This window comes from Protopterus annectens, chromosome 5.part0 (assembly GCF_019279795.1).
Source record: "Protopterus annectens isolate FY-2018-M chromosome 5.part0, PAN1.0, whole genome shotgun sequence".
NCBI classification, from domain to species: domain Eukaryota; kingdom Metazoa; phylum Chordata; order Ceratodontiformes; family Protopteridae; genus Protopterus; species Protopterus annectens.
The window spans coordinates 1172379328-1172403116 of NC_056735.1; the positions used below are offsets into that span (position 1 = coordinate 1172379328).

The 23789-nt window shown below is 43.4% G+C and overlaps 1 protein-coding gene across 1 annotated transcript in view; it reads right to left on the bottom strand.

Annotated features, from left to right (window-relative positions):
- ATR (ATR serine/threonine kinase) overlaps positions 1 to 23789 on the bottom strand; it is a 1835177-nt gene that overhangs the window by 948583 nt on the left and 862805 nt on the right. The window contains exon 22 of the mRNA XM_044071973.1: positions 17023 to 17229. Coding sequence (XP_043927908.1) covers positions 17023 to 17229 — 207 coding nt within the window. The remainder of the gene's footprint in view (positions 1 to 17022; positions 17230 to 23789) is intronic.

Consider the following 23789-nt stretch of genomic DNA (forward strand, 5'->3'; position numbering starts at 1 on the left):
CCACCAGAGATCGTTGGGAAGCTACTGTCCAATGCCACACTCGCATAGCCTCTCTGCATAAAGGGTAAGACTGGGTTCCCCCTTGCTTGATGAGATACCACACTACTGACATGTTGTCTGAGTGTATCACAATAGTCCCCAGAGGAAGAACTTCCTGAAGTGCCTGCAACGCAAGAAGCGCTGCTCTCATCTCCAGTACATTTATATGCAAATGTATCTCGTGTTCCTGCCACGTGCCTTGGACTGTCCTGCCGAGATAATGCCCCCCACCCCATCTGGGAGGCGTCCGTGGTCACTGTGGCAACAGGGACAGGAGGAACGAAGGGCTTTCCAACATTCAAATTGTTGGTGCACAGCCACCAATGGAGGTCCTGCATGCACCTGTCTGTGAGTAAGATGAGATGAGATAGTGGGAGTCTTTGGAGAGACCATTGGACAAAGAGGAGCCACTGAAGAAGTCTCATGTGTAATCTCGTTAGAGGGACCAACATGATAGTTGCCGCCATGGTCCCTAGGAGTTGTAGAACCAGTCTTGCTTTCGCTTGTCTCAGGGGCATCAGCGTGTGCATTTGTTGTTGCAATACTGTGATCCTTTCTTGTGGTAAGGATGCTCGCATTCGAATGGTGTCCAACTCTACTCCTAAAGTTGACACGCTGTGAGGACAATAAGGCAGATTTTCCCAGTTTATTGTTATGCCCAATTGGTGACATAGACTGATGGTAGCATCCCTGGTCTGAACTAGTTGATGCCTGGTGGGGGCGGTAAGAAGCCAGTCGTCCAGGTACGGAAACACCTGGAATCCCTGACATCTCAAGTGAGTCGTCACCACTGCCATACATTTGGTGAACACCCTGGGGGCTGTGGTGAGACCAAAGGGCAGGGCTCGAAACTGGAAGTGACTGGCTCCCAGCCGGAAGCATAGGTGACTCCTGGATGCTCTGTCCATTTTGACATGGTAGTAAGCATCCTTGAGATCGATGGTGCACATCCATACTTCTTCTCCCAACAATGGGAGAATCGATTGTAGTGTGACCATATGGAACTTGGACTTGTGTACGTAATTGTCGAGTTGACTGAGATCTAGTATGGGTCTCAGGTCCCCTGTTCTTTTCGGCACCAAAAAGAATCTTGAGTAAGTCCCTAATCCAATTTGGTCTAAGGGGACTTGTTGGATGGCTCCTTTTTCTAGCAGCTGAGAGACCTCTGAGGCTGCTTGATCCCTTTGACTGGGTGGAACGTCTGGGATTCTCCTTATTGGCGGGGGTACCGAAGAGAATGGGATGAGGTAACCTCCGGAAATTATCCTTAATACCGATCGGTCCTGGGTAATGCTCTCCCAGGCTTCCGGATATAAGGAAATCCGACCCCCAAACTGGATCCGGATAAGCGCAGCCGGGCACACCTTCAGGAATGAGAGTATGGAGAGCCACGGAAGGAGTCGTGGTCTCCGGAATTGCAGGGGCGCCCTCTGCCTCTAGGGCGACGTTACCCTGAGCAACCCCCCTGCCTCTGGAGGGGGATTCACCTTGTGCGGCAGGAAAAAACCTCTGTGATTTCTTGAACCACATCTCCCCCTCCCCCCCCCCGCTGGGCCTTGGGATAAGGCCTAGAAGGAAGGGAAAAACGGACCCCTACAGCAGACAGGGTCTTTCCCTCTTGCTCGAACCTGGTGAGGGTGTCTTTCACTTTGGTCCCGAACAAGGAGGAACTGTCAAATAGGGTGTCAGTGAAGGAAGACTTGAAGGCCTCTGTGAAGTGACACAGGCGCAACCAGGCTTGCCTTCTAAGGGAGATCCCTGAGCTTGCTGCCCTACTTGCTCCCTCGACTGCATACGAAATGAGCCGCATGGACAAGTTAGCGATGGAGTTGAGGGTAGAAACCTGTGCGTTAACAGTCTGAGCCACCGTCTCAGGTATGTTACCATCAAGAGCATCTCCCAACTCTTTGAGGAGATCTCTCTGGAGCAGAGTGAAGTGAGACAAATAATTCAGCGACCGTAAAGTGAAGGTTGCTGAAGATAGGGTACGCTTCCTGTACCGGTCCATGGTCCTAGACTCCTTGTTAGGAGGATGGACCAATGAGGAAGACTCTGCAACTTCCTACTGGGTGGCTGTCGCCACCACCATGGCATCTACAGGGACTCCTTTTGACAGAAACTCTTTTCCCTGGGGTGCGGACAGGAATTTGCTGGGACGCCTGGGCACGGGCTCCACAGAATCAGGGTTTTCCCACACTCTTCGACAAATGAGGTCAAGAAGTTCATTGAAGGGTGGAGACACCCAGGAGGCGGAGGGTTGAGCGCCAAAAGCCTTAAGGAATACTGACTCCTCCACGGAAGGAGTTTTGGAAGGCCAGTCTCCTCTGTTTCAGTATCTCCAGGATATCGGAGAAGGAAATATCATCAGAGGAAGACTTGGGGGATCCTTCCGATTCTTCCAGGTCAGTATCGGAGGTGAGAGACTCATCCTGGGAATCTATGTGCTTCCTCTTGCACAATTTCTTTCTAGGAGGCTCCTCAGGTCCGGACTCTGGGAGACCCTCAGAAAGTTGGGGACTGCTCGTGGGGGTATCCTTAGGGCCTGGCACTCTACTGTCCATGGATAGGTGAGTGTCAGAAGCTTTCGCCGAAGTGGTGGGGGACGGAATGACCGACCCGGGTGATGTAGCTGACTACCTGGCCAGCGTGCTCCACATGGCCTCGAAGGCAGCCCCCCCCCCCCGAGTCTGAGGACCGACTGGCCTCCGAGGCCACGACCGGGGTCCCCGGAGCCGATGCACCGAGTGGGAGACTCAGAACCGACAGATGTCCTGAAGTATCCCCCTCGGGCCTGACCGAAGAGACCTGAGTCCCGAACCCTGTGGACGGAACCGACATGGTTGGAGCTGATAGACCCAGAGGGGGGTATCGGAGCCGGCGCAGGAACATCACTCGGAGCGGAGCATACTGGCTCTAATGACAAGGATGTGCTCAGAGGATGAATCATCAAAACGGTCATAGGAACTGGCTCCGGAGCCGAGTGGGTCAGAGCCGAGAACAATTTGGCCAGCACCGGCGACTGCAGGAGCCTCTGCACTACCCTATCAACATCCAAATCAGAAAGCCTGGAGGATTTGGAGGAGAGTGATGGAGATTGGGATCTCTTGTCTGGTGCGGCTCCGAATGGGTTCAAGAATAATAGGAGCCGACGACGATTCAGTTAACACTGATACCTCCTGCGGCCCCGAGGACAGTGGAGCCGAGGAGGCAGAGTCCAAAACAGTAATCTTCTCCAGAGGCTCCGAAGTGACAGATGGAGCCGGAGACCTTTTCTTAGACTTGGAAGCTTTAGATTTCGACTGAGTACTACAAGCAGAGTCTATAGCTTCCTCAAAAGACGGTTTCAGCAGTCCCTTTAATATCAATTTATTTTTCCTCTCTTGGAGCACCCTAGGACTGAACGCGTGGCAAAAGCTACACAACTCCTGTAAATGGATGGCTCCAAGACAGAAGACACACACAGAGTGTCCATCCATGATGGACATTTTATATTCACATTTGGTACATTTTTTAAAGCCAGAAGGCTTATGTTCCTTCTGATCCTTGGACATTTTATAATTAATGCTAGCGAAACACCTAGACGTAACTTACAAAAAAGGCGGGAAAAACACACAATTTAGAAACACCAGAAAAAACAGTACTAGACACACACTAAGAACCTCTAACTGAAGCAGTCCTTCTAGGGATTACACAGAAAGAACACAATGACACCAAAAAGGTTTATCCAACAACAGAGGGGAGGATTAGGTCCTTTAACTAAAATGGGCCTAGCCCGCTGGAACAGTTAGGGATACCAAAAAACAACTATCACACTCAAGCACTGAAAACACACACAAATTTAGCGATTACCAACAAGAATAGCTATTAAAATAGCTTTTGGGTATGAACTAACAAATTTCACAAAGAGAAATAGCAAAAAGAAGGTACTTAGCCACAACCAAGCGAGACCACATCCGAGCTACACAAGCGGCAAACGAGATCTGGGGATATGGAGCAGTGCACCATGGGATACCCTCTTTGCCCAGCCAATGAGAGACTTTGAGCTAGTAAAATCAGCCGAGTCAGAGCCGATATTCGGCTCCGAACCCACAGGTAAGAATGTAGGCGAGATAGGAGCACATAACATCTGTGCTTCCATGAGGGACTGAAAATTTTTCTTGGAGTCTGTATGGGGCTTCAGGAAAACTCAGATAATGAATGGAAGATTTACATGAATTTCTGTCTTCACACTAGGAAAAAGACACCTAATGAGAAAACCTTGGCAATAGTGAGAAAATATCGTATTGCACGACTTGGAAAACAGGTTGCATCTGTGCTTCCACAAGACTGTGAAAACATCTTCAGTGAATGAATATGAAAGTTACGTACTCACCATAATGTTAGAGCTGTGTTGTTGTAGTCCATCCATTCCTCTACTGATAGGTCTTGGATCCATACCCAGCTATTTCAAAGCTTTGGATCCGGTGCTCAGGTTCCTCTCCTTCCCATAATCCCCATGCACAGAAGGAGCTATCTAAGATCGAATTTGCCCCTTATAAAAACTTGAAAACATCTTTATAAAGGAATAAATATTTAAACCAAGTACACAAAAAACTGTGGGTAAGGCACAGTGTAGAGACAGGCTTAACCTACAGGAACCAAGGCCAAGTCAGTCAGATCCATCCCAGGAAGGGACCAGAAATGAGTAATACTATTTGTGTGAATGAAATATGGATTGGTGGTGAAGGGAGGGTAGTAGAGGAATGGATGGAATATGACAACTGGTATATATCACCACATCGAATGGTGATAAGTTTGAATGCCCTTTGTTCGAACCTAAAAGTCCAAAAACCCTAAACAGCGAACTCACGGAACAGCAATTTTTCTCCCAGGGAAAGAACTCTCTGCTCCGTGAAAGAAAAAATTCACAACTTTAAAACAAACTGAAGTTGGAGGCTTTGCCCCCCACACCTCCCAAAGTGGGGGCTGTGCCCCCCCACCTCCCCTACTTAAATATGCCAACTCCGAGATTGCACTACAGTGGAGGAAATAGCAAAGCCCCAAAGACGGCCCACTGACTTTTTTTCCCTGGGAAAAAAATCCATGTGCCGTAACTTTGCAGTTTACGGCTTTTGGACTTTTCAGTTCGAACAAAGGGAGTTCGAACTTATCACCATTCTTTGTGGTGATATAGACCCTATCACAACACATATCTAACATTATGGTGAATACATAACTTTTGTGTTGGATATATATTTAGACATTTATAACAGTGCATGTACACTTCTATTTGCTAGTTGGATGCATGTAGAATATATGTACAAAAATATAGTCAGATGCATGTACATTTTAGTTTGCTAGCATATATACATTAAAGGGTTAAACTGCTCTTAACTGAAGGTATCCAACTGTATATAAGAATAATTCCTTAATTCCTGAGACTCAGGTGCACGTAATGAACAACTCCCTACCGGGTTGGAGACAAGGATGACTCCTTAGACTGTCACATAATTCACCTTGAAACAGAGCACAAAATAGTTTATCAACAAACTCATGACATCAGAAGAATTACAGAAGTATTAACATTAACAGACTGTTGTCATGGACAAGATCCAAATGGCATGAATAAAAGTATATAAAGAACATTGAAAGTGCATGATGTTAGATCTGATTTTTGTTAGATGTGGTATATGCACTGGAGGGTTGTTAATCTATACTGGTCGTGAAAAACCATACCTGAAACATTAAAGCTATAAACTGTATTATAAGTGTAGTCTGTTACATACGCAAGTTATTTTATTAGTACTGCACATAATATAGTGCTGAAAAGGTTATAGTTTGCAATGTTCAGTGCAGTAATCAGACTTTGGTTTCAGCAAGGCACCAGCAAGCAGAAGCAAGCAAGCAGACAGCACAGCTGCATTTAATTTTTCATTTCGGATCTATGTTGTCTTTCCCATCCATTCCTCTCCATATGGGTCAGAATCCCCCAACTTCTTCAACTCTTAGGATGTATCATGGAAGGATATTCCTAAGCATAACTGAACCAAAAGAAGCCCTGGCCCTGGATTGGATACACAACTTATGAGAAATGACGATGTGAACTTCTGACCAGGTAGTTGCAGCACAAATGTCATCAATGGGGGCCCTAGAGAAAAAGGCTATATATGAGGCTACGGATCTGGTTGAATAAGCTTTAGGTTTTAAAGGGACAGGAAACCTCTTCTCTTGGTAAACAAAGGATATACATTGAGCTAGCCATCTAAAGAGGGAGACTTTGGATACCACTTGTCCCAACTTAGGTTTTGAAAAGGAAAGGAATAGTTGATTAGACTTCCTGAATGATTTATTGCAATGTAAGTAAAATCACAGGTGGTAACAAACATCTGACAAATGTAAAGTACATTCACCTTTCAGCGAGAAATTCATAAAGAAGACTGGCAAATTTATGGCCTGATTTATGGAAAATTCAGAAGCCACCTTTGGAAGAACTGATGGATTTGTCGTCCAATATACTCTGTCTTTGTGAAAAATCAAATAAGGGGGGTTTGAGGAAAGTGCATGTAATTCTGAATCTTTCTGGTGGACATAATAGCTACCAAGAATAAGGTAATTCCAGGAAAGAAACTTAAATCAGCTTTAGCAGCAGGTTCAAATGGAGGGCCTGTCAAGGAATGCAACACAACAGATATCCCATGGAGAAACTGGGTCTCTAAGTGGGGGACATAAAAGAAAAACACCTCAGAGAAAGCCTCTCTTAGGTTATCTAAGTCCTAATTGAGAATGACCTTCACAATGTGAAAAGAAATGGCAGCTAACAGCACTTTAACAGTGGAATAACTAGCTCCACCTTGGAAAAGGTGAGCTAAGAAATTTAACACTGCCTGTGAAAAGGGATCAAGGTCTTCCTCAGAAGCCCAAACAGAAAATCTTTTTCATTTGCTCTTGAATATCTTCATAGCTGAGGGTTTATGTGAGGAAGATAAAATGTGTAGAATGGAAGGAGAAAGCCTGGACTGTGGAATTATCATAGGAACTGGAGAAACCATGCAGTTAATTTGAGTACTTGTAAGTCCCGATGAGGCTTGCCTGATGGGTGGGACAGTAGATCTGGGTCCAGGGCCTACTTCCCAAGGAGGGCAAACTAGATAAGGCCAGAGGGAGAGAAACCACACCTGATGAGGCTAATGTGGGGCCATGAGGATGATAGAGACCTTCAATGCTGATGCTTTCTGAAGAAACTTTGGCATCAAAGAGAACGGGGAAAGATGTAAATAAGTCTAGGGGACCAAGGGTGCATTAGAGTGTCCCTGGGTGACACCCCCTCTCAGGGGATCAGAGCCAAGAACTTACTGCATTTGGTGTTTAGGAGAGAGGTATAGAGATCACAACAAGGATGGACCCAGACAATGAATATCTGCTCTGTTACTAGTGGGTTAATGGACCACTCATGAGACAGCAGGATGGACCTGCTCATCCTGTATGCAAGAATGTCTGACTTCCCTAGGATATGAGTTGCTACTAGAAAGTAGCAAGAGGATATTGCCCATTGCCAAATCATCATGGCCTGTAAACACAAGGGGTAAGAGTTGGTTCCTTCCGGTTTGCTGATATACCAGACCAGATCCATATTGCTATATGAAGTGAAAATACATCCAAGGGAAGAGAGTCCCAAAAGGCCTGCAACTCTAGCAGGACTGCTCTCATTTCCAAGATATATATGTAAAGACTGGCCTGTAGCCTTGGACTGTCCTCCTAAAATAATGCCCCACCTAGTAGGGAGGCATCTATGGTCACTGTGCCCTGAGGGGTTGGTGCAATGAATGGACATCCCACAGAAAGAGAGAAGAGGAAAAGTTATTTACTAATGAATGTGCACCCTACAAATGCTCATCTGAATAACCGGGTAGGACATTGGTTGCCATCTGATCAACCACTGCTCTGCTACCATCCACTGACGTACTCTCATGTGAAACCTGGAGAGCAGGATCAAAATTTTAGAGATGGCCATGGAACCCAAGAGTTGAAGAACCAATATGGGTGGTGGTTTCTTGTTATGACAGTACCTGCTGGGCCTGGGAATAAAGTGATACATTTTTCTGGCTGGGAGAATCTTGCAAAGAGAGTTGTATCTAAAAGAGTTCTGATTAACTCCAGAGACTGAGTAGGCTGTAGATGAGAAACATGAAGCGGCATTATAAGCCCAAGGTGTTTGCACAAGTGGAGCAAGGAGTCTGTGAAAAAGAAGAGTAGATCCTTGGATCGTGCATCAAAAAACAGTGTGATCGCCTGAAGTACCTAGGAACCTATCAGCACTTGAAAAGTGGGAAACAAGATCTGAGGTAGTTCCTTCTGTGCATGGGGATTATAGGAAGGGGTAGGAGCTTGAGCATTGGATCCAAAGCTTTGAAACGGCCAAATATGCAATTGACGTCAGATCAGAGACCCGTATGAAGAGATCCATAATAAAAACACCAAATCACCAACAGCTCACTTCAACGAAAAATACACCACAATTCGAAGCAGACAGGAACACTGAAACACAGGGATGGTAAAAAAAAGCTTTTCTTTTTAATAACAAGTCCTGGTACCTTGGCTATTCCCCTTCAATGGAACACCTCACATACAAAAAACATCTCCTTATATATTTGATTAACAAGCAACTCATTAATCAATTAAGGCACACATTCATTTAAAGTGCAACATCTCTATTTAACTTGCATTGTTATTCAAAATGCATCACAATATAGCATCCAACCAAATGCCCCGCTCTAACAGGGTTTATGATATTAATTTTTTGCTAATTGCTCCTCAGACTGGGTGGTATATCTTGCCACGTGTTCCTGTGGGGCCTTTTATGTTGGTCAAACCTCTAAGGCATTTAAATTTCGGGTCAGCCAACATTTAAGTGATATCAAGCATAAAAGGATTACAAATGCCTTATATAAAAATTCTATAATACCCTCATCTGCTATTTACAGATTTACTATTACAGACATTGTCTCAGGCAAGAGGAACAACCCTACTGGTTGGCATACTATACTGGATAACAAAGAGAAGAAGTGGATAGTTAGACTGGGGGGATTATTCCCACCTGGACCTAATGGATTATTATGATAAACCAATGGGATGCTTAGTTGTTAATTGTGATTAGTATTTATAGTGGAATTTGTGACTATTTCATTGACAATGAAGAAGGCTTTGGTTTAGTAGCCGAAACTGGTTTGTCTTGCTTTTATTTAAATAAAATATCACGTTGGTTTATCTTACCCTCAATGTGCTGTCTATGATTTTTTGAACGTTGTTATTAATGTGATAATATGTGGAGACGTCACTCTCCCCAAAGGGGATGATGACGCATTTTTTGGCATTCAGCTTGAGGCCATATTTCTGGCACCAGTCATTTGTTTGGCTGGGACCCTCTTGGAGGACGTCCACATCAACTGGGGAAATGATGATCATCTGCAAACTTGGTCAGCCATAGCCCACTGGTTTTGGTCTGTACCTCAGAGAAGTATATCCTAAATAACAGAGGCCCCAAGACCAATCCCTGGGGTACGCTGCTTGATCTGGGTCTACTGCTTGTGGTTGGTTTCCCCTATTTTGATTAGGTGGGTTCTATCAATGAGCCAGTTTGCTACCCATCTGTTAACATATGGATTGATGCTTAGTTGAGAAAGTTTATCTATTATGCCTGAGTGAGAATAGTATTGAAGGCTTTGACCAGGTCAAGATAGGCGGTGTGCACAGTCTTCCCCTCGTCCATGGCTTTGGTGACCATCTCAAAGAAGTTGACCAGATTTAATAGACATGACCTCCCCTTGACAATGCCAAACTGTGTGGGGTTGAGTGTTTGGGGGTAGCCAATGTCCCTGTTAATGAAGTCCATGATAATCTGTTCTATGGTCTTGCAGATCAGGCTAGTTAGGCTGATGGGTCTATAATTTCCTGGACTGGTGGAAGCTCCACCTTTGTGTAAAGAGATGACAGTGGCTGTCCTCCACTCGGCTGGGAGAAAGCTGGTACTCAGGCTTTGGTTGAACAGGGTGCCTAATGGTGCTGCAAGTTCAAGCCGGAGTTCGTGTAGGATGCAGCCTGGGATATTATCGGGTCCCATGGAGGCTGTATTCTTTGCGTTTGAGAGGGTAGTCATGATCTGTTCCCTAGAGATAAGGGGTGGGAGGCAGGTACTGGAGATGTCATGATTTACTGATGTGAGGGACAGAGGGGAGAAGTTTTCGCTGAATCTGTCAGCTAGTAGATTGGCTATATCTACAGCATTTGTGTATGTGGTGTCCTTGACCACCAGTTCTGAACAGATCTGGGTGCTTCCTTTGAGACTGGGGACATATATGAAGAAGGCCTTATGATTGGCCACATCTACTAGAGACAATTTTGACTCGAAGTTGGCTTTAGAAGATTTAACTAGTGCTCTTATTTGCTTGTTCAGGCTAAGGAGAGATTGCTTCCAATTGGGCAACTGCTCCTTCTTGGTCCAGGAAAGCAATTTTTTTCCTTTTATTATATAGTTTATTTATTGCAGATGTCCACCAGACAGGTTTACTCTTCCTTGTGGAGGATGATTTTATTCGGTCAGGTATTCCTGATTCCATGCATCTATATAAATGCTTGTATAGTACTTTGGTAAAGATTTGGACATTGGTGCCAGTTCCTAAAGTGGGTTAGGGGGCTGTGAATCTGTTTATACCATCCCTCAGGAGGCTGTAATCAACTCTGGAGAAGTTTTTTTGTTTGACCCTAGCTAGAGGGGGGTCAGGGGAGATGGTGACTTCGAAAGTGACAGCTTTATGGTCAGATCTTACCAGGGAGGATGATACCATAGGAGTGCTGCAGTGGCTACTCATGTTGGTTAATACCAAGTTCAAGATATTATCACCTCTTGTGGGGGGTTTAACTAGCTGTTTTAAGGCATTTGCATTGATACAATTGAGGAATCTCTGGGCATTTGTGTTCTGGCATGAGTAGTTTTTCCAATCTATGGTTGGGTTATTAAAGTCACCCAAGATCAGGGTAAAGGGTTAAATCTTGATAGATTTGAAGAGGTCTAGATGGGTGGAGTGAGCTAGCTATAAGGCTTGTAGCTAGCTATAATATGAATAGGGGCCTTGTCAATGGTTAACTGCACCTGGAGTGTCTCCTGTGCATCATACTGTTTGACCAGCCTGCAGGTGTGTGCGTCTTTAATATATATTGAAACTCCACCTCCTTTGGCTTTGGTGTCCACATTTTGGGGTCTGAATGTATGATAGGAAGAGTAACCAGGTAAGGCTGGGGTGCTCTCCACAACTTTGAATGAGATTTCTGTGACTGCGCAAATATCAACATCTTCCAGGCTTAAGAATGCTTGCAATGAGGGCAATTTCATGTTTAGACTCCTAGCGTTTAGCAGCATGACCTTTAATTTGCGTTTTGTCGAGATTTTTATGTTGGTAATATCGACCTCAGTTACTCTTCCCAAAAAAGACACTTTGGGGGAGGCAAGGGCCTTTGCCAGTAGCCTTAAGCCCATGTGAGACAGATGCAGGCCATCTCTAGCAAAGCATTATGGTCTGTCAATGACCTGATTTACAGCCGCCTTTACCAGCCAGCAACCAATCAACTCAAGTTTATCTGGAAAAGGAAACTTCTGAGGCACAGAAATCTAAGTAGCCTTAGCAGGAGGAGAATGCTTGCCACCCATTTTCTCTTTAGGAGGAGGACAAGATTGCCTATGAACAAAGGCTGGGTTATTTGGGTAGTTTCTTTGAAATTTAGGCATGGGAGAAACAAACACATGTTTAAATTCCTGTAAAGCCTTGCCCTTATCCTGAAGGGACGTAAACATAGCAGCAGCAGCTTCACCAAACAAATGTTTATTATCGAGATGGGGCATCCATCAAATTAGCCTTAATATAATCAGGCAAAGGTTGAAGCCAAAGCCAAGAACACTTCCTTATCACTGACCCAAAAGCAGCAGCCCTAGAAGAAGCATCTGCTGCATCATAATTACACTTGATGGAATGATGAGCCACCTGGGAGGCAGTCCCTATCATGGAAAGAGCAGACGTTTTACCCTCAGAGTCTGAAGATCAGAAATAACGTGACAAGCCTAGGATAGGACAGCCAGCAAACACATGGACGTATGGGTCTGTTAATTAATAGCCCTAAAAGCCCAGGTAGCACAGGTATAAACCTTCTTGCCTAGCTTTTCCATGGTCCTTTTATTTTTATCAGAGGGCAGTAACTTGGGAGAAGGAAGCAATTGAGAGGGCTTGTCAGAAGCTAAGAACACCACCAAGGGGTCAGCAGGACAACACTTTTACAAAAATTTACAGTCCTCAGGCACTCTATAGAATATATCAGGTTTCTTGGGAGCAGGGGCCCGAGAGTCTGGAATCACAGACACATTGGAAAATGCATCCAACAAGGCAGCCAAAACTGGATGAAAAGCTTAAGATCTACGAGAATCCTTCTGCAGCAACTTACAATACCTTTTTTGTACCTCAGACAACTGAGCACAATCCCATTTAAAGAACTCCATCATCCTGGAGATTGTGTTCCCAAAAAAAACAATTATTCAAAGGGAGTATCAGGATTAGTAGACTCCTCTTCCTCTAATCCATAATCCAAAGGAGAAGGAATCTGAAAGAGTACGTAAGCAGTTCCTCATCTGTATCCGGCTCCTTCTCAGAAGAATCCCGTTCCCTGGGTCTTTTTAGGTGAGTAGAGGACCAAGGGGGGCTGGGGCAGAAACTCCCTGAGGAGGTTTCAATGCCATCAAAGCACTAACAAGCCCTGAGTGAGGGCCTTCCATTCTCTCTGTGGAAACTTAGGAGCAGGAGTAATATTGTTTAGTCTTTTGCTTTTTCTTCAAAGGGACATCCGCCTTATAAAATTTGGAATGCTCTGACTCAAGACAGCATTCAATGATGGTAGTAGGGTCTTCTTCCCTGACTAATATCTGAGGAATACCCCCTAGGCCCCTCAGAGATGATCAGCTGTGGTTCCCCCTGAATGTCTGAAGCAGAGATCTGCAGTGCCTCCTCGGACGTACTTAAAGTCGGACTCCCACCAGTCTCCAACCTGGTCATGGCAGAGAAATCCAACGATAAAGCTGGGACATTTGGCAGAGGCCGAACAGCAGAAGATTCTGGCCTAGGCTTCTTGGCCTTCTTCAATGACATCTGTTCTTCGGCGTGGGAAGTTCCCTCCATTGTGTCCTTCACAAGAAGCTTAAGACTCTGGTTTTCAAGATAAAGTACCAAAGAAGAGAGTCTACTATGAAGGGTTTTAGTTACAAAGGCTGGCAGACAGAACAGGATGTATGATCATGCGAGGCATAAAGACAAAACAGACACTGTTTGTGGCAGTCTTTATGGGGAATCTGTCTCCCACACTGGCATTCACCCTTCTTGGGTGACATGAAACCCCACAAGCAACAACAAAAGAAAGATAAGTAAAAAAGAACCCCAACGGGGAACTTGTAGGTTCATAGGTAGGTACTAGGCTATCAACCCAAGGGCCTACATAAGCCTTGCCAACAAGGTTCCCTGGCTTACGCCACCCAAGAAAGTTATTTTCCTGTTCCACTGTCAAGCAGAGACACAGAAGTGATCCCTGGGGTGTATTTCCTATTTCCCATCCACTCATCAAGATTTTTCTTGAAGAGTGCTAATGAAGAACTTTGCTTGACACAGATGGGTAGCCTATTCCAGAGTATGGGAAGTCTCTGGGATAGGAATCTATCCCTCCAGCATGTCCTGTTTATTGTGGTGACAAGGTTTAGGTCCCTAGAGCATGTAGCTCAGAGGGACTGGGATTTCTTTAGGTGTAGCATGTCCAACAGCTCTGGGTTTGACACAGCTTTATATGTTAGGCCGAGATCACCTCGGAGTAGGCGATATGCTATGGAGTAAAGATGGAGTTTTTTGAGACGGTCAGTGTAGGGCATTTGTTTGAATCCAGTAATCCTCTTTGTGAGGTACTTATGTGGCCTTTCCAGCTGCTGCAGATGTCTTGTGAGGTACATTCCAAAAGGGGCGTTGTACTCTATAATGGGTCTAATGAGTGTCGAGTAGAGGGGAACAATGACCTCTTTTTTTCCTGGATGAGAACCTTTTATGAGGTGTGCCACGTAGAATGACTTCCTGACTACTGTGGCAATGTGACTATCAAAGGAGAGACTACTGTCCACCTGTGTCCCAAGGTCTCTTATCATGCATTCAGTGTTAAGTAGATTGCTGCCTATGTGGTAGTTCATGGGTACAGAGTTTTTACCAAAGGGGATGACACTGCACTTTTTGGCATTGAGCTTGAGGCCATGGCTCTGACACCAGACATCTGTCTCAGAGAGGCCCTTCTGTAGGATGTTCACATCATTTGGGGACTTGACTATGGCTCCTAGTTTGCAGTCATCTGTGAACTTCATTAGCCAGAGGTCTTCTGTGTTAGCCTGTACTTCAGAGAAGTAGATACCAAACAGGAGCGGTCCTAGGACGGAACCATGTGGTACTCCACTTGTCACTGGTTTGAGGTCAGATTTGGAGTCTGCAACTTTTACAGTGTGGGTTCTGTCAGTGAGCCAGTTGGCAACCTATCTTGTGACGTAGGGATTTATGCCTAGTTTATTGAGTTTAGCTATAATTCCAGAATGGGGGATGGTGTAGAACGCCTTGATGAGGTCAATATAGGCTGTGTGAACCACCTTACCCTCATCTACGGCTTTGGTGACTGCCTCAAAGAAGTCGATTAGGTTCAGGAGGCATGACCTGCCTTTCACAAACCCGAACTGGGTGGGATCCAGAGTTTGGAGGTTACCAATGTCTTTGTTTATGAGTTCCATGATGATACATTCCATGGCCTTGCAGACCAGGCTTGTCAGGCTAATAGGTCTATAGTTCCTGGGATCAGTGGTGGCTCCCCCTTTGTGGAGTGGGATAACTGTTGCTGTGCGCCATTTAGTGGGTACAAAGTCTGATGCAAGGCTATTACTGAACATGGTGCTTAAGTGAGGAGCCAGTTCATTCTGAAGTTCGTGTAAAACGCAGCCTGGGATGTTGTCCGGTCCCATGGATGCTGTGTTTTTGGCTTTAGAGAGTGCAGCTTTCACCTGCGTAGTTGTGATTACAGGGACTCTGCATTCTTCCTGTATAGATATGGGCCCTTTAGGGGGGAGGGGGGGTAAAGTTAGCACTGAACCTATCGGCCAGGATGCTGGCAATATCAGTTGGTTCTGTAATTTTCGTGCCTTTGTGCTGTAACTCGGAGCAGATCTGGGTGTTGCCATTGAGATTCTTGACATAGCTACAGAATGCTTTGTGGTTGTCCTTGAAATTAGTGGCGATTTTATTTTCATAGCTAGCTTTGGAGGATCTTATAAGGGATCTCAGCTTCTTACTGAGGCCGGCCAGGGAGCTCCTCCACTCATGGGATTTTACTCTCTTTTGCAACAGTTTCTTCCTTCTGTTGTGCAGTTTGTTTATGGCAGGGGACCAATAGATTGGCTTCCTTTTTTGGAGGATAGCGTCTTGGTTCTGTTTGGGATAGCATGATCCATGCACACATGTATGTTGCACTTATGTGCAACAGCTTGATGAACCAGCAATGGAATGAGTGTTCAGACCGACAATCAAGAGATGGCAATCGGACTGGCGGCAAAGAAGTTCTGAGGATGGTATGTCTGGAGGTCATCTTTATGCTCTGTGTTATGCGAGAAGCACAAGTGTGACATATGGCATACCTTAAAGCAAACTAAGGCTTTGTTATACTGGACAGATGTCGGGCCACCCTTGGCAGGGGATAACTAACGTAATGATCACTGCAACAGTTTAATGGAAGGACATCACCTAGATTTGCTTCTTCAGGGCTTCCAACAGCTATTAATACTCTTGCCTCAATAATGAGTTAATGGACTTGATGTGGAAACAGGCCATCAGGACTACCATAACGAACAAAGCTATGAAGTGCAGAATCCTCAGAAAGACTTCAGCATGAACTACTACAGAGTCCCACACCAGAAAAAACATTAAGTTTTGGTGTTTGCCGTCTCTGCATATGCAATAATCCCCTCCCATTCAGCTAAACATTTTTCTTTTCCTTCTGTCATTCTTCTTTCTTTCCCTTCCAATGAAGCTCATCATTTCAGTCTCAGTCCCACAGTGTTAGCCTCCTAGGCATACTCAGGTCATTCACACTTTTATTCTATTCCATCCCTTTTCAACCATGAACTCTGACAATACCTGCACCCACCACAAAAGTTGAGTCAAGGTGGTTTATCATGCGCTTCCCATCTACTATGGGATTCCCACCCAAGACCAAGTAAGTATTTTATTTTAATTATGTTTGTTTATAGGAGCAGTGAATGCACTGATAAAACTGATCAATTACAAGCACAACTCAGATGAAATTATTTTCACAGTTTAACAATAAACAGAAGTACCACAACTGTAGTGGTGCTGCGGTAGTGTTGTCACCTCACAGCAAGACGTCGCATTCGATTCTCAGCTAGATCGTCTTCTGTGCGGAGGCATGCGTGAATGGGCGTGCCTTCGTTAAAGGTTGTGCATCAGGGCTGGTAACTCGGCACGTAAAAATCCACTACCAAACATTAGCGGACCGGAGTTCTGCTGTGGCGACCCCTAACCGGGATAAGCCGAAAGACACAACAACCACAACTGTAAGATGTACAAAGATGAAGTTAATAACATCAATGCTTGAAGTTAAAATCACACAAGTTCTCTTTCCTTTCCATTCTTTCAACAATTGTATCAGATCTCTGTCTCCTGATTGAAGTACTAACACAGCTTTTCTGCAAATGCACATGGTTCTTAAAATGCCAATGCTTTGTCTCTATGCTTCTCATTTTACTTACATTGTATAACTTTTCTGGTAACCTTTATATCAGCAAAACTGCTGCAATAGTGCATCAAGTATAAACAATGGCTTTCTACAGTTAATTGCAGACATTTAAATAGTTGTGATTATACCACACAAGGCGGTACTTACCACGAAGGTGAATCCTTTCCCTTGGGTATTATTAGTTGTGAGGTCAAGCCTTCCAGGATCAATGGCCCCCAGCTCACCCAGGCATTCACCACATAATAATCGAGCTTGAGGGTTGGCATCCTGAGACCCTGCGAGAAGCACAGTCAGAAGCTGAGAAATAACTGGCTCAACAGTTTCACTGGCTGTTGCATATTTTATCAGTTGTTCCTAAAACCAAAGTATAAAAAACAAGTAAGTATGTGCACATAACAGGTATGTTTTTATTTATCAGTTGACGTAAGAGGATTCTCCTTGACGAGTCCCCTTTGTTTCATTACTACCTCACTTATCACAAAATAAATAACTTAAAAGTTCTTATATTTGAGGAATTCTGTGCGTCTGTTCCAATGCAAAGCAATGCTGTAATGCATTAGATAAGCAAGCCAGAGTGCCCCTAAACCAGCCTGTTCTCTCCATTGCTGTTGGTGAGCACCTTCCTGCAAATCAAGAAACATATGAGTATTTGCCACCTCGATTACTAATGTGTGTTCATTTAACTTTGTTCACTGAGTTGATGGGCTGTTCCTCAGATCCTTTTCAGCTACAACCCAGCCATGTGGGACTTTAGTATATATAATAGTGACTTTAACAATTAAAAGAGTACATAATAAAATAAAGACATTCAACAACAACAATATCATAGTTATAAGTTTAGATATTTAAAAAAGCAGGTGTTTGACAATATAAAGACTATATTTAGACAAAATAAAGACATTTGTCAGCAATAAACATGTTGACATTTGGAAAGGGTTCCTTACAGCAGGAAATAAACATCCCTTACTTAACACAGTATTACTTAGCACAACATTTATCTTATTTATTTACCATAAATACAGTAACCTCCCTCCTACAAAACAAACCTACTACAAATCCAGCAGTCTCACTCCAATCACTGAAGCTACAACAGACTTTCACACTCACTCCAGAGCAAACATCTACAATTAAAAAAATACCAACACACCCTTAAGACAACTGCTACCCCTGACCAACTTCTGTCTGAATACCTCTACAGCATTGCAGACAGCCTTGCATATCCTGTCTCAATTCTAATGACCACTTTACTCAAGAGTAATATGTCCCCACCATATGGAAAAAAAGTCCTATTTAATACCCTTCCATAAAGGCAGCTCATCAAATGAACTCAGAAAGTATGAAACAACTGCCATTCTCTCACCCTTAACCACCCCTCACCCTTAACCAAAATCTTGGATAAATGTATTCACTCTCGACTTACTACATTACATTACTTCTCATATCCCTCACAGCATGGTTTCAGACTCAGTTGCAGTACACCCCCTGCCCTCCTAAGGTTCACAGATATAACAAATCACACTATAAATTCAGGTCTTCTAACCTCAGTTCTATTTCTGGGTCTATCCAAGGCATATGACACAGTAAATCAGCAAATACTCCTAACTAAACTGTCATCCTATGGGCTATGATTCTCCTCACTTAAAATGTTTCTTAGTTACCTCACAACTAGATACAAAGCAGTGAAGTGGCAAGATGATATCTGTCAAGGAGTCCTACAAGACTCCAGCCTAGTACCACTACTGTTTATTTATCAACAACTTAAACACAGCAGCTGAAGAGCCTACCACAGTACAATACATTGATGACTTCACTCCATTATGTGCTGCTAGGACACTACCCATGCTCCAAATATTCATTCAGAAATCCTTCTCCTCCACAGACGTTTGACAACTCATAACTTCTGAATCCAAAAGAAATTGAACTACTACTGTTCACCCCAACTCTCTCTATTCCCAAAAAAATAATCTACTGTCACCCAATAAAACCAATATAGAAATGATATCCCACACAGAACTATTAGGTGCAATTATAGATAACCAGATGAAATTTGATCTCCACTGTCATTAAGCCATAAAGAAGGCAAAAGCTGGGATACCTCTTGAGTGAAACAGTACCTTACTGACTCTGCTACACAAAATATAGCCACTTCTTTTCTACTCCCCACCCTATTATATGCGTCTCCTATCCTTACCAACCTCAAATCCTCCCTAGCAGCCAAACTACAACAATGCTACAATAAAGTAGTAACAACCAATAATAAAGATCACATCACTGCCTCTCTATAAAACAACTAAACTGGGTCAACTGTAATAATCATCTATTGTTCTCACAATTAATTACAACCTTCAAACTACTGCACAACCATGAAAAATTGCCAGTTCGTCACTCTATCATTCAACCTTACACTACTAACAGACTGACAAACCCTTACTCTCCATAACTAAACCTAACAATGTAGGATTCTCCCTGCATTCACACTGCATTGCTAATAGTGGGAATACCATGCCGCTGTACTTAAGAGTATGCAACCTGAAAGAATTTAAATGCCAGCTCAGACAACATCTGGATAGATAAATAGCCATGCATCACCCCTGGTTAAACTGGTACTGATATAGCTATATGAATTTGTGCCATTACTCTATGCTGCACAAAACAATGTACTATCATCACAACTACACCATCCTCTATTATCTTACCTCCTTTATCTTCCTTGTGCCTCCTCCCCACCTTCCTTTCTCTAGGCAGCTGTAATGCTTTATCTTAAAAATGTAATTCATATGCAACCCATGTAGTTGTTATTTTTAATTGAAACTGTTTGTAAAATATGTCTGAATAACTGAACTGCTGCATGAAACAGCAAAAGATGAAGCAATGCAAATGATGTCCATGACATTTGTATGATGGAACGTTTCTCCCCAGGCCTCCACGTGGGAAGGGAACTGCTTAGTCGGAATATCCCAGTAAAGAAACGAACAAACAAACAAATAAAAAAATAAAACATTATCAGACAGTGGTAACACTAGATAAGAAAAGGGCTAGAAGACCTAAGATGCCACAGGGAGGAGGACAGGGTTTAGAGAAGGAAAAGATGGGAAGACACAACAGATGATGTAAAAAGAAAGGACAAGTGTGTCATAAGACAGAAGAGAAAGGAGTGACAAAAAACATTCAAGTTATTAGTTGACAAAAGTTGGAGAGAAGAGGGAGTACGACTCGGATGAGTTTACTGAAACTAAATTTAAAACCACTGCAAAATCAGAGGTTTATTCCTGTTAACATGGTCAGCGGCAAGGCAGTCATAACCAGATTACATTGTGATTATCAAGGGGAAGCTATCCGATATGTGCATTTGCACTGTTTTTCAAGTGTACCATATATTTTTTCTGAATGTTGCCAAGTTAAAAATCTTCGCTTCCTGGGGAGTTCCACACTGCCAGGCTAATTGTTGACAATGACTTTCCTCAAGTGGATGGAGTGCCAGTATTAGGCCATACTCTGAAGACTATCTGAATGAGTAACTGCTGTCCTTAAGTAATAGCATAGGGCCTGGAGGGTGGGGGATGGGAAAGCACCCCCAATGAAGAGAAGTTTAAATGTTAGAGAATTGAGTTAAAGAATTATACTGGCTTTGACAGATAAATGTTTTATTTTCTATAATGTTAGTCAGTGATGTCCCCTACTGTCTGAAAAAAGTTTTAAATGGCATATCTTGTTGGTAATTATTTGCAGAATGGCTGTGTCAGAAGCCAAGGCAGAATGGGTACAGGCCAACAATGTTCCACTTTAGAAAGCACACTAATGCAAAGTGAATTTCTGGTTTTAAATGCTAACTAGAGAGAGAACATATTTATTTATTTACCAGGCAGTGTCCAACTGGGCTAGTAGCCTGTTTTCAGCAGAGACCCGGGGAGAAAAACTCAAAAAAAACAGACTAATAAAAAAATACAGAATTTACAATAGTAAGATCTGAATAATATCATACATAATTATATGATTAAAAGTAAAAATAGCTAAATTATTACATCATAGGAACAATTTAGAAACATAAGCCACAGATTCTTGATAACTGAGTAAAATTCGAAATATGTCAGAGAGCATGCCGAAATGAAAATATATATATATATACACATAGTGCAATAGAATGTTAACAAAGAATTTTTGAAACACCAAAAGTATTTAAATTTAAACAGAGAGGAAACAAACCATTATAACCTTGAAGAAAAAATAGCTTCAGCTGTAAAAGGTGGATGAGCCTAGGTGGGGAGTAGCAGGAGAGAGGAATTATCCAGGAGGACTACAGGGGCATAAGCCAGTTGCTTTTAAGATATTCTTTTATTTTTGTTTTAAAAGAATAGCAGGGGGTGCTTTGTATGTTTAGGGGAAGCGTATTCCAGGACTTATTTGTTCGAGTAGAAGGAGTCACCATGGTAGTTATGTGATTGTGTTATTTTGAGCAGTGGCCTATCAGAAGACTTAAGGGACCTGAGTTTGACCTGTAGTTGGGACCGGTGTTGAAATTGTGAGGAAGCTATTTGGGTTGTGTATGGTTTTGAGGGTGAAGGTAAGTTGGGTTAATGTTAACAAGTTGGGAAGTTCTAGCCAGTTAAGTTGTTGAAGAGCAAGAACAATGATGAACTTTTTGGGGATGAGTGGTGGCAAATTTTGTTATAGCAGGATTCTAGGTTATGAAGATCAGACTTGCGTAAGCTGGTGAAGGTATTTGAGCAGTAGAGAACTGGAGATAGAAGCTGAGATCAAGCTGTAGCTAGTCTGGCTTGGGGTGTTAGGTAAGGTTTGGCCCTGTAGAGAGCACAGAGTTTAGCACAGACTTTTTTTGATAGTTAGGGAAATATGAATATCAAATTTAAGTCGGTCATCTATTGTAATACCTAGGAGCTTGGCCTGGTTTGTCGGGCTCAATTCTGGTACCACTGGCAGATTGAATAGAGAGGGGTAGGGGGCAGAGCTTGGTAGTTTTGTTTGTAAAAATCATTAACTTAGTCTTATTTGGATTAAGAATGAGTTGGTGGTTTAATAGGCAAATTTCAATTTCCTGAAATGCTTTTTGCATTTCTTCTTGTATTTCTAGTGGGGAAGGGGCAGAGCAGATAAGAGATGTACCATCAGCGTACTGTATGATTGAGGCAAGTTGGGTTTCTGAATTAAGGTTATTAGTAAATATGATAAAGAGAAGGTGGCTAAGCATTGAACCTTGGGGTACACCAGTGGATATTGGCAGTAGAGGGGAGAGATTGTTATCCCGTTTTGTAGCCTGTTGACGGTTCGACAGATAACTGTGAGCCATGTCAGGGATGCTGAACTGAGATTGTATGTAACGAGTTTGTTAAGTAGTATTTGGTGGGAAATGGTATCAAAAGCTTTTGACATGTCCAGGAAAATTGCAGAGACTAGCTGTCCATTGTTTATAAGGTGATGAATAATGTTGAAGGATAAGGCAGTGTTAGTATTACATTGGGGTCTAAAGCCGTGCTGGGTATCAGATAGAAAGTTATTAGGGGAAAGGTGGCTGAGGAGTTCTAGCTGAATGCATTTCTCTAGGATTTTGGCTATGGGTGGGAGGATAGCAATGGGGTGGTAGTTAAAAGATTTCTCTAGAGGGGCCACCCTTATGGAGGGGGATGATGTGAGTGACTTTCCAGAGGTGAGGCACATATTGTTAGTAAGTTTTCGCGTCTGTTTTCCTAATTATGTTATTCATGGGGGGCTGTGACTTTGAGCCGATTAGGTATTTTTGATGGGTATCTTGTAGGCAAAACTGTACCAATAAAGTTGAATATTTTGAGGGGCCAACTAAGTCTTCGCTGAGCTCCAAACAACATTGTTAATGCTTATGACTGGTTTGTGATCCATAACACAGTTCTAAATTACAATATCTCTTGTGAAGACATAAGAGAGAAGGGTTTGAGGCCAGGATTATGACATCACCTGTGTAAAGTGTGAAACTGATACTAGTAGATCAGTTTGTAAACAGTGAAAATAGTAATGGACTCCTAACGCATCACAAAAGGACCCCAAAAATGAGCATTCGGCTATTTGAGAATGTTTCCAGAAGATGCATTAAAATTACTTCCTGACAAAAAGGATGCAAGCTATCTAATTGTGGAGGCATCAAAAGCTTGTGCATCCTCTGAAGGAAAGGGTGTTCTAATGATTCAAATGACAGGTAATGAGGAGAAGGAGAAGTTTACTGATCCAAATGCCAGGACCTGAAACGTACATGGTGCTCCACCGATTCAAATGCCAGGACCTGAAACTTACATGGTGCTCCACCAATTCAAATGCCAGGACCTGAAACGTACATGGTGCTCCACCGATTCAAATGCCAGGACCTGAAACGTACATGGTACTCCACCAATTCAAATGCCAGGACCTGAAATGTACATGGTGCTCCACCGATTCAAATGCCAGGACCTGAAACGTCATGGTGCTTCACCAATTCAAATGCCAGGACCTGAAACGTACATGGTGCTCCACCGATTCAAATGCCAGGACCTGAAACGTACATGGTGCTCCACCGATTCAAATGCCAGGACCTGAAACGTACATGGTGCTCCACCGATTCAAATGCCAGGACCTGAAATGTACATGGTGCTCCACCGATTCAAATGCCGGGACCTGAAACGTACATGGTGCTCCACCGATTCAAATGCCGGGACTGAAATGTACATGGTGGTCCATCGATTCAAATGCCGGGACCTGAAACGTACATGGTGCTCCACCCATTCAAATGCTGGGACCTGAAACGTACATGGTGCTCCACCGATTCAAATGCCGGGACCTGAAACGTACATGGTGCTCCACCGATTCAAATGCCGGGACCTGAAACTTACATGGTGCTCCACTGATTCAAATGCCAGGATCTGAAACATACATGGTGCTCCAATGATTCAAAT